We start from the raw sequence: 11,812 nt of genomic DNA, 5'->3' as shown, positions 1-11,812 counted from the left end.
GCTGCTGCAGGATGTTTATAGAATGTGTTTGGTGTATGGTGGCTAGCATTGGTGTGATGCATTGACTAAGGTAAAGATCATTGTACATTATTGTTGTTGTTGTTGTATGTCTATTATGTATCATGCATCATTGGTGTTTGGACGATGGTCCATTTTGGTGAGCCTCAACCCTATGGTGGGGATTGGGTTCGAGTAGCTGGTTCCAGGTGGGAATCAGTGAAGCGTTACCTATTAGGAAATAGAGTAGTTGGGTTTGAGATGGATGAGGAAGTTGTTGCGTCAAATGTCACTAGGAAATATTTCCCGAGGGTGTCGTTGAAAGCACTTTTACACATAACTATCAGGAAATAAAGAATTACCTTCCTTTCATATTTTTCTTCCCCAAGCGATAACAACATATTTGGTGCTCTGCAGGGGTGAGTTATGGATCTGTTGAATGCGAGGAGTCTTATGTTGTCCACAGATCCATATCTTGCTGATGCAACCCTAGTTTCATGAGCGTTTCAACGTACATGACGTTGCACAAACTTTCATCATTTATAAGAGTTTCATATATGGTATGATTTCCTATGCTGCTGTTATGATCAACGATAGCGCAACATTAGGAATTACTTCTACCTTTTCGTGATCTTGAAATCCTAATATTAGTTTATTATTCCTTCGTAATTTGGTATCAACCATCACTCGGAAAAGGTCTCAGAATAGAGGATCTTCGTCACACAACACTTTCCCATCGATCTTATCGATGACGACTATTCGAAGTATCGTGTGAAACGAAGATTCCACAAAGTTCTTTAGTGTGATGTCAAATGCTAATTTTTCCATCTCGATGCGACCTTGTAGCGACTTTGCTTTGGATCGGGGGGATTTGATCGTGGACCCAAAATTGTGATTGATTCATAGTGATGGACTCCTAACATGGTGGTGCTAATCTCCGACACAAGATCTCGGAGGTGGACCTGTAATGTTAGCACTCCAACACCCAAGTCAATTACGAAGTATAAAAATAATAAAAGTGTAAAGTCTAAGAAAAAAGATTGTGTACCTTGTGTTTTACATGTGTCCGTTATATATATATGATGGACAATTTTAATAGATTTGACCTTATTGAGTTTATCGCTTGCATCCTATTGGTATTGGGCTATTGGCTCGACCAGAGCAAAATCATACATAATATTTATTCTCATAGAAATATAATTATGGTTTTTTGTTAAATTGTATGAAATGGAAAAATATACTAGATGAAAGAAATATTTAAGTAAGTGAAAATTAGTTTAAAATTAAAAAAAATAGACAAATGAAACATTTACCCACCTGATCTATTATCAACCAAAAATCAAAGTCTCTGCTCTAATATTATATTACATACATTAATTATTTAATTAATTTAAAAAATAAATTCTCTCTTATAAATAAAATTAATGGAAGTACAATTTTTACGAAAAAATTATTTAAATATTTTAAAATTTATTTAGTTATAAGTAAAATTCGTTCAAAATACCTAATTATTTATTGTGTAGCAAATTAATGTTTTAAAAATTAGATCAATCATCAAACATGTTAAACCAGCTCAATTATTAATTGCTTAGTAAATTAATATTTTAAAAATTAGACCGGTCGTCAAATTGGTGAGAGAACTCCATCCCTGATTCATTGGTCGAACTATTGAATAATTGATTAAATTGCATGGCTAATTCGGGTAACTCGGTTGAACAAACTAATCTCTATAACAAAACTATATAATTATTAAACTGATCAAATCAGATAATTTGGCCTGTAAAAAAAATCACGATACTTACAAAAATTTAAAATATCATAATTTTACAAATTCATTTTTTTATATTCAAATTCTAATCATAGTCATAAAACACAAAAAAAAAATACATAGTACAAATTCAAATAAATTTTAAATAAAGTCTAATTGCAACATAATAAAATAATTAAAATGTTTAATAAATTTAATTCCAAAGAAAAAAAATTATTCCAACTAATTTTTAAACAAAGTCTACTTATATTTTAATTTTATATATTTTTTAAAATTATCAAAACAACGTAATTTATCATGAGAAAAAAATAAATATTTAGGCTTTGTTTGACAAGTCATATTTCGAACTTATAGTTTATAGCTTATAGTTTATAAGCTCGTATATGATAATAAAAGACCTGTTTGGTAACCGTCTTTTTATTACGAGCTTATAACTTATTTTACTAGTTTGTAATTTATTTTTTAGACGCTACTTTAAATAGCATTTTAGCTTATAATTTATATCTTATCATTTTTTCTTCCATTAACACTCTTATAAATTTTAATTATTTTAAATGTGCATTTAACTATTAATTAAGAAATGTCTTTTTATGTCATATATATTTTTCAGCTAGTTAAACCGCCAATTTTATCAAACACTTTAATTAGCTTATCAAGTATCAGTCATCAGCCATAACTTATAAACTATAAGTTATCAACCATCAATCATAAGCTATAAGCTACTCCCTCCGTTCCTTTATAATTGTCACTTTTTAAGTTTTTTCACATACCAAGACAACCAATGATTATTGTTACTTTTTAAGTAATGATTATTCTTTTTCCAATAATACCCTAAACTTTTTAATACTTTATTTAACTTTTTCTCTCTCTATCATAATGATTAGGGGTAATTTTGACAAAACAACAAAAATACTTTCTTGAACTTTGAAATGTGACACTTAAAAAGAAACAAATTTTTTTCACAAAAGTGACAATTATAAAGGAACGGAGGGAGTATAAACTAACTTATCACCCAATCGGTAATTTTATCAAACTAAACCTTAATCATACATAGATCCCTCCAATTCTTAATTCAATCTTTCAATCCAGTTTTTAAAACACTACATCAAATTATATAGACACAAATTTAAATTAATTTTTAAAGAGCGAAATTTAAGTCATTAAAAAAATATTGACTCGAAATATTGAATAATAATAGTATATCCTTTTAGTAAATTATAAAAAGATGCCTTCTAGTAATATCCCCTCTCATATGCAGAACACACAAAACAAGGCTAAACGTTCTCCAATCTGCCGACCTATAAATAAAGAAAGTTTAATCTGATTTGTAAGTAAACTAAATTTATACAATTAAAAATTGAGGACACGAAAATAATCCAATTGCAATATTCATTTTGAAGTGAAGTTGAAATTAAGACAGAAACATAAAGGAAAAGGTAAAAACACAAACAATTTGTTGCAGGCTTTGACTCCAGCGGATTCTACAATGCCATTTGGTATTCATCTTCAATATAGTTGCATCTAATGTCAAATTTACTCAGCTCCTTTTTTTCTTTTATTTTTTATTATTTTTAAAGTTGAATTTAATATTAATAGTTGTTTCTCCAATGTTATGTAACTGTAAAATAAAATAATGAGTTAACATTGTTATGGAATATTTTTTTAATCTAAATTAACACAATTTATTAATTTTAGTTGTATGTGTAAATGATCTTAAAACATGACAAAGAAATATTGTTTCTTGGCAATCTTTTTTCTTGTAATTTTACTCTTGAACTAAACACTTCTATTTTTTTCAATTATTTTTTATCGAATTAATTAAATTTTAATTTTAAAAGAAATAAATATTTTAATCCTCAAATATTTATTTTTTATGCATTTTAGTCTTTTAAACAGTGACTAATATTGTAACAAAAGTAGATTCATAAAAAAGTAAAATACCTATTTTTTTTTTAAATAGAGATTAAATTTGAAAAATACAGACAATTTTTTTTTGTAATTTTATGGTGAACATTTACGTAGGCTACCATTCTGCATTCAAGAAAAAGAATAATGAATCCAAATTTCTGTATTACTAAATTTAATTTAACATTTCTTGAAAGTCTTATCAATCCATAGTTTAGTTTGGCTCTATTAGCTGCATACTTTGTAGCATATTAGCTAGCAAGTAGCAATTCATTATGATAGGCGACATTTTCAACTAATGTGAGAATCCTCTTTGATTTTCTACCTATATATAGAAATCCAATTTTCTTTATAAGATAGGGAATATTAAGAAACATTAGATCAAAGAGTATATTAATTAAGAAAGTCAAAAGTCTCAAAATGAAGCTCATATCAATCATCCTCTTTTTCTTTGTACTTCCCTTGGCATTTGCTGATCTGCAATTAGGATTCTATGCCTCTTCTTGCCGAAAAGCCGAGTCGATTGTGCAACAAGTTGTGCAAAAGCGATTTAGTCGTGACAAAACGATAACCGCCGCCTTGCTTCGCTTGCATTTTCATGATTGTTTTGTCAGAGTAAGAACTAACTAGTTAAATAGATCCCAAGTGTTAGTTGAAAATTTGTGTAATTAGTTTCATCTATGTATGTGATAATATAACTTGCATAACAAGTTATCTATTTCAATATTCTATTTCATTTGTAATCAGAGATTGGTCGTTGTTATCCAACATCAGGGAGGTCACTTCTCGTAGTTGGATATTCAAACGATCAATCTCTGACTCTCTGACTGTATGTATAGACAAAATTGATTTATGATTTTTGTAAAATTATTTTGATTAGTACTTATTGAAAATTTTATCTATTTGTAACAAACATTTTTAATCCATGTTTAGGGTTGTGATGCATCCCTCCTTATAGACTCAACCAAGAACACCACATCAGAGAAAAACACCGGCGCAAACGCAAGCGTTAGAGGCTACGATCTAATCGACGATGTAAAGGAAGCAATCGAAGCTACATGTCCTTCAACAGTTTCATGTGCAGACATCATAGCCCTAGCAACAAGAGACACTGTGGCCTTATCAGGAGGACCGAAATACAACGTCCCCACCGGAAGACGCGACGGATTAGTCTCCAACGGCAACGATGTTAATTTACCAGGACCAGGCATTCCTATACCAGCACTAACACAATTTTTTGCTGCAAAAGGAATCACGGTCGAAGAAATGGTGACGCTTTTGGGAGCACATACCGTCGGTGTAGCTCACTGCAATTTTTTCTCTAGTAGGTTATCTAGTAATAGAGAGCAACCTGATCCTACAATGGATCCTGCATTGGATGCTAAGCTTGTGAAGCTGTGCAAGTCAAGTAATGGTGCTGCATTTTTGGATCAGAATACTTCTTTTGTTGTTGATAATGAATTTTACAAGCAGATTCTTGTTAAGAGAGGTGTAATGCAGATTGATCAGCAACTTGCTTTGGATAAATCTACAAGTACTTTTGTGTCTAATTTTGCTTCAAATGGTGATAAGTTTGGTAAGAGTTTTGCAAGTGCTATGATAAAGATGGGAAAAGTTGGGGTTTTGGTTGGAAATCAAGGCGAAATTCGCCAGAATTGTAGGGTCTTCAATAAACGTAATTAGTTGTAGAAGTTCATATTGTTTTTTTTATTACGATGAATTTGATAAAATCAGAGTAACATTCTGATTTTGTCAAATTCATTGTGATATAAAAAAAATGGAGATAATGTTTATTAAGATTCGGGGAAAGTAATATTTGTTCATCTCTAGATTTGGAAAGATTCTATTTTCTATTTTAACTCTTTTTATTCTGTTTGGACTCTCATTTGTTTCAAAATTAAATTAATGTATTTGCTCATGTGTTCCTTCTTTTGCAAGCATATAAATTAACAAGAGTAAGATTGAATGAATAGATGTATTATCTTTTGAAGAAATGATTGTATTATTCTTCCATTGTACAAGATTTGCTTCCGAAAAAATTATAAAGAGTGGAGTAATATTTTTGGCCATATAGAATTAGAGTTTTTCTCTAGGTTTCGAAAGATTATTTTCTTTAGATTTCATCTCTAAAAAATTAAAAACCACATTTTTCTTTCCTTTGGTTAAAAAGTATAAAGTTCTTAGTTTGTTAATTAAACGGTTGATTATAAATATTTTTTTAAGAATGCTGGAGTTGGGATGTTGTAAGTTTAAACACGCGCTACTGTATTTGATGTCGTTATATAATTACAAATTGAATTGCCTTATCGAGACGATTATACGTATTGTTTTTTAAAGAAAGATAATCAAATCTGAAATACAAATAGATATTTAATTAATGTGAATATGAGAGTCTCAACAAACCAATAAATAGGTAAACTTATAGGTATGTTTGGATTGATGGAATATGATGGAATGAAGCAGAATGAAATGAAATAAGTTTATGTTCCATCGTTTGGATCGATTAAAAACAAATGAATGGAATAAGTTTTTGTACCGTCCGATTTTGGCGGAATGAAAAAATTACTCTATTCAATCACGAAGTATCCAAACAATGAAGTGACGTATTTATTCCATTTCACTCCGTTCCACTCTATTTCATCCTGTTCCGCTCCGTTCTTTTTATTGCATCCAAACATATACGAGTTACATAGTTGATTTAAAAAATCTTCTAATCGAATCCAAGTTTTATGGTTAAATTGGTTAAAAAAAATTTAAGGTTAATTTGCTAACAAATGAAATAATTTGGAATAAAATGACAGTTAAATAAAAGAGTATGAAAAAAAAGTAAGTAAAAGATTAAATATAAACGACATGAAATTGTAAATACTAAAAATGTAAAGTGCGGAAAAAGTAAAGGAATTGAAAAAAATGCTTTGAAAGGTAAATTTATTGCAAAATGTAAAGCACTTTGAATTGAAATTACAATAAATGTAAATGAGTTTAAAAAAACGGTGGAATATATAGCTAAAGTTCTGAAAAATCATGAGTTTGCTTTTGGTTATGAGTAGGTTTCAAAAATTAAGTATCTGATCATTTGTTCTTTGTGAAAACTCTTATTTATAAAGAAAAGTGACAAGATAACTATCACTTATTGGCCACATTTGTGGAAGTTACTTAGCTGAGTTACTCCCAGCAAGTTGTGTGATAGATGTTTGCACATGATGATTAAAGATTATTTTTGTTGCCAGATATTTCGTTAAATTTAAGTTTTAATATAACACAGGTTGGAAAGACGGATGCTCCGGGTAAATTCATGTACCAGCGTAGTGCTTTGCCCTTGAAACTCCCTACCATCAACACGCATTTGAGAGCGTCCGAAGCTCCAAATATGGCTGTCTGATCATCGAATGCCATAATATGTTGTCCAGAATCCTCTTTACAGTCAAAAGTAGGCAAAGGAGGAGGCTTAAAATTTTCTGGAATTTCATCCGCCCAGACGACTTCTGACAAAGGCTGGAGACAAAGTGACTCCCTCGGAATCCCATCTTCCTTAGGCAGCTGAGCCTGCAGGAATTGGATGAAGTCCTGAAGGGTTTCGTTTTGGTGCTTTAAAGCCTCCGCCATGGCTAGTAACTGAGCCATATCAGACGGAGAATTTTCCTTACGGTGGGAATGTGTGAAAGAATATGCGGCCTGAGAAAGTTTTACCTAGGCCACACGTTGGGCGCCAAATGTTCCTGCAGAACACTCTTGATTACTTCCCGAAAGCAGATTCTGGTGAAGCCACACATGAGTTTGTAAATATTTTCTTTTAGGGATTTGAGCAGTGCAAGTGATGCAAGCTCAAGATAAGAAATATCTTCGCCGCATATTGATTTGATTTGAGCAGAGATATTGATTTGAACATTGGGGTTTAAGTCCATATATTCTAATCCAAATCTGAGCAGGGATATTGATTTGAACATTGGGGTTTAAGTCCTTAGATGAAGAAAAAAGTTTTAAATGTCCAAGATTTATGTTCCAAACGCTAATAGGCATACACTTTTAAGAGTCTTCAAGTGTAGAGAATGAAAATTCATAATAGTCTTTCCCTAGAGATGTAATACCCCATTTGTCTAAGGATTGCCAAAGAATGAAAAGCTTGGCCCGTAAGGCACTTACAAATAAAGGAAAAACATCATTTGGATCATAGGATGTGTCCATGAAGATTAAGCTTGCAGGAATCTATCCATGCTTGATATTCGTCTTCAGAGATTGTTATTGCCACACGGTACCCTTTGACTACCGATTGTGGTAGTTGTAAAATAGAGATGTCACATACATTGATATTAGAGTTATTAGTAAGCGTATTTACAAATAATTTATTTGTAATGTGTTTTCTTTGATCAGTTGAGAGGTTAGACACGTCTTGGCTGGAGATTGTCACCGTTGATTCTGTTATTGTGACCGGTTACATAGTAATTTACATAATGACGAGGTAAGAGTTTCAAATTGTGTAAGCTAAAATGTCAATTTCCCTTGAACATTTTCGTGGAAAGACCTAATTAACACTTAAACCCCACAAAAATTGATGTAAATTGAAATTATTTTATTCAATGAGTAAAAGGGCCCTTTTATCAAATGAACCATTTACATAATTCTTTTGACATGAGTCAAAAAAGCAGACACTCCACCAGTTATTATTTACGTTACTATAAAGAAGCAGCTACACCTAATTTGTTAGTAAAAGGTTCTTTTAAATCATAAAAAGTAGAGCCACAAAACAAGGCTTTTTAACCCCCATGGAAACTTTGTTAAGAAAAACAAGATCAATTGCACCCAAAAAAAAAGCTAGAAAAAAGTGATAAAGTAAAAGCACTTAGAATCAAAGACACTATGAGTCTTTGCCTTGTTAGAACTGCACTTAAAAGAAATTCTAATTATGACTTGCATGTCTCTAGACAAGAGAAAATTAAAGAAAACGTAAGTAGGGTAATGTTTTTCCCTAAAGATAAAGGATAATGACTTAACCAGCTTAAAAGAGACTTGTTACTAATCTCACCACTTTTTTCCCGTACATGATAATGCTTTCATGGGAAATCACTTTTGGAAAAAAAATGTAAAGTATTGTTTTTTCAACACTTTTTTTGTTGCTCTTTCCTTTAATTCCAATTAAAGGAGAATCCAAATAAATTAAAAAAACAACAACTCATAATAGTATGTTTGACTGAGTGCTTGGTGAAAAAGTAACTTATGCATATTTATTTGTATGCATATCAAGTTCTTAAGTTTTCTTTAAAAGTCGGTATTCGATCCTAGGATCTACTACTTCGAGAGATTAATTTTACCGTTCATTTGCATAGTTCAATTTTAAACCAGAACTCAACTCTGTATAGGACTAACATAAATATTGTTAGCACATATAGAGAGATTCAAACTTGAGAACACGAGAAAAGCACATTCTGAATTATTATTTATCGTGTCAAAACCAAAAATCATTATTTTTAGAGAGCATAGCTCAGTGTAAATGAAAGTATTTAAAATAAAATGTTACAATAGATGCCACAAAGCAAAGCTACCTTCAAAGCAAAATATCTGCAAGAGAAACCAGCAATATGTACTAGTTTATTTAGATGAAAATATCAATGAAAATTTTGAACCTAGAAAATAATTATTCCATGCTTTCTCAAAGATCAAATGTACTATATTTGATTTTTTGAGCACTTTTTACTTATAATTCATTCTGGTTTGGGGAAGTAGGTTCTGAGTTGCTACCAACAAATTGTATTTGCCATCTCTATTAGGCTTCCAAAATCTGAGATGCACCCAACACAATGTCTTTGCCTTCTCCATTAACCGGAGGAGGACTTTTCGGGACCTCATTTGTGACATCAATTCTAATCGTTTTTCTAACCGGAATAACCTTGTCTGATTTGTCTCCATCTGCGAGAACTGTTTCTCTAGCGTGTTTACCTAGGGTAGGCGAGCCATTACCCGAGCAGCTGTTACTTGTGGAGGAAGGCGGCGAGAGGCAGAGTGATGGACCATTCCAGGGTGAGGTTGATACAAGTTGCAAAGGTATGTTTTGTGGCCTAATTCCCGGCATGGCAAACATAGGCGCCGGACACCATTGCATTGCAGTTGGAGCAGCGCTGTAAGGGTTGCACATGGATGCCGAAGTCGGATGAACTGCTGCCATGGAAGAACCGTTACTCCAACCTGGATTCATCGGTAATACCCATGGAGGAACAGGATAGCACTGCAACCAATTTGGTGCATTGTGATTCGATAACTCGTTTCCTTGAGTACCGGTGTTTGTAACCGAAGATCCACATAAGGTTGGTTCCTCTCTATGTTGCCCATTACCAATAGAATTTGCATCAGTACTTCTATTATGGTCTCGAACATTAAGCATCGAATGCATTGATTCGCAAAGAGGAGTATCTGGACCAAATTTCAACACAGTCTCGTTATCCGTCAACACACGGTGATGACCAGATAAACTCGTAGTTTCTTGCCTGGAGATCGGAATTCCATCCGAGTTTACTATAACTTGCCGGTACTGAGAGGCAAGATGCTTATTCTTCCGCCTCCCAGCACCTATGGGAACATTTCTCATCGTTCCGCCAGCAGTCCAATACCTCTGGCAATTCTTACAGAAATGCCGAGGTTGGTTCACATTATAGTTGTTGAAATAACAAAACTTGGTATCCCAACTTTTGCACCGCGGACACTGAACAATCTTGTCCGGTTTCTTCAAGACTTTATCTTGATCAGTATCACCCGACTCCGCGTTATCTTCAGCTTGCTCGGAGTTTACTATCGGCTCTTTTTCCTGCGTATCACTTCGAGACTCTTGTTTACTATCCATTGAATCAGAAGAATTGTCTTGTGGCTCAGTTTTTTCCGCAGAAAGCATTTCCACTAATGTTTTCTTTTTAGTGCTGCAAGTATCCTAAAATTTAAACCACAATCAGTTATAAATTAAGTAAAATAAGAATATAAAACATAATCTAAGAATAAACAAAATCCAATTTGCAGTAGCAAAATTGATTCCGAAAATTGATTATAATTAAAATTAAGTTGAACTTAAAGTGATCTATCTAATGTTCATATAGATTCATGTAAAAGTGGATTAAACAATGAATTAAAGATTAAAAAATCAATTGTAGCAGGATAATCAAAATATAATCAATTCGAAAGACAGAATCAATTAAATTCGAGAACATTGATCTCTCATCACAATTAAGAACATAAATGAATTCAAAATTATATTTCATCAATCATGAGTATAATATAACTAACTAGCTTCACCTAAAACATACCCAAAAATCTCAACAACCCCATAAACAAAAATCCAAAATTTACAAATAAAAAACCATAATTGATGAAGAAAATAAAAAAGCTGAAAGATTATATTATTTATATAAGTACCATTGGTGGAGAGTTAACCGGAATTCGACATTCCGGCAACGGAATCTTCCATCCAAACAGCTTAATACCAGGATGATTCTTCTCTGTCTCAGTCTCAGACATGTTCATGTGAATTTTGATGTTGTCGTTGCAGTTACACACACTTTCAAGCTAAGCTAAGAACCTTAAACAAACATAAAAAAACAGAACATAAACAGAGGAAAAATCAAACTCATACGTGTGTAAAAAAAAAAGAAAAAAAATGTTTTTTTTGTGTATCTAAAATTTGTTAGAAAACAAGACAACTTTAAAAAGGGTAGAAAGAAAGAGTTCAAACTTGCACTATAAACCCTCTGAAGAAAAAGGTACCCTGCAAAAAGCATAAAGAACGTGAGGCATCAAAGACACACACAAACACACTAGTAATTTTTATTTTTTTTCATTTACTTTCTTTTAGGTAGATAAAAATAAAGTATTCTTTAATTCTTCTCTTTCCTTTTGCAATCATAAAGTGTTTCTTTTTAAAAGATTACCTTTTTATTTTTATTTTATTTATTCAAAAGTTTTTTCTTTTCTCTTGATTGTCCTCAAGCATTTTGGACCTACACATTCGATATAAATGCCTTCCATACATATCTTGATTTCTTATTAAAATAGTTAAAATAGGACTATAATATATATTGACTAACATTATTAATATTTAAAATTGTTAAATTAATATTTTAATTTTAAAAACTTAAAAATTGTATAAAAATTATTGAATTATAA

At 31.7% G+C, this 11,812-nt stretch overlaps 2 protein-coding genes across 4 annotated transcripts; one reads left to right on the top strand and one right to left on the bottom strand.

The window, feature by feature from the left end:
- Positions 1-4,068: 4,068 nt before the first annotated feature.
- LOC131612342 (peroxidase 44-like) lies at positions 4,069-5,469 on the top strand. The gene is made up of 2 exons (XM_058884136.1): positions 4,069-4,285; positions 4,604-5,469. Exons 1-2 carry the CDS (start codon positions 4,091-4,093, stop codon positions 5,351-5,353), a joined length of 945 nt encoding a protein of 314 aa, XP_058740119.1. The 5' UTR covers positions 4,069-4,090; the 3' UTR covers positions 5,354-5,469.
- Positions 5,470-9,111: 3,642 nt separating this feature from the next.
- LOC131612340 (cyclic dof factor 3-like) lies at positions 9,112-11,516 on the bottom strand. Of its 3 annotated transcripts, none has more exons than XM_058884133.1 (3): positions 11,382-11,516; positions 11,066-11,228; positions 9,112-10,586 (listed from the first exon to the last, which is right to left on the bottom strand). In XM_058884133.1, exons 2-3 carry the CDS (start codon positions 11,171-11,173, stop codon positions 9,432-9,434), a joined length of 1,263 nt encoding a protein of 420 aa, XP_058740116.1. In that variant the 5' UTR covers positions 11,174-11,228; positions 11,382-11,516; the 3' UTR covers positions 9,112-9,431. The 3 variants fall into 3 exon arrangements, with proteins under 3 accessions (XP_058740116.1, XP_058740118.1, XP_058740117.1); XM_058884135.1 differs by having other exon boundaries at positions 11,414-11,505; XM_058884134.1 differs by lacking the exon at positions 11,382-11,516 and having other exon boundaries at positions 11,066-11,345.
- Between the last annotated feature and the right edge of the window lie 296 nt (positions 11,517-11,812).

Source organism: Vicia villosa, linkage group LG6, assembly GCF_029867415.1.
Source record: "Vicia villosa cultivar HV-30 ecotype Madison, WI linkage group LG6, Vvil1.0, whole genome shotgun sequence".
NCBI lineage: Eukaryota > Viridiplantae > Streptophyta > Magnoliopsida > Fabales > Fabaceae > Vicia > Vicia villosa.
Note: the sequence above shows the minus strand (reverse complement) of the source record. Positions and strands in the feature narration are given on the sequence as shown.

Coding starts and splice junctions, on each gene's coding strand:
- LOC131612342 (XM_058884136.1), top strand. CDS start 4,091: ATGAAGCTCATATCAATCATCCTCTTTTTCTTTGTACTTCCCTTGGCA. Junction 4,286..4,603: donor TTCATGATTGTTTTGTCAGA/GTAAGAACTAAC, acceptor ATCCATGTTTAG/GGTTGTGATGCATCCCTCCT.
- LOC131612340 (XM_058884133.1), bottom strand. CDS start 11,173: ATGAACATGTCTGAGACTGAGACAGAGAAGAATCATCCTGGTATTAAG. Junction 10,587..11,065: donor CGGTTAACTCTCCACCAATG/GTACTTATATAA, acceptor TTTAAATTTTAG/GATACTTGCAGCACTAAAAA.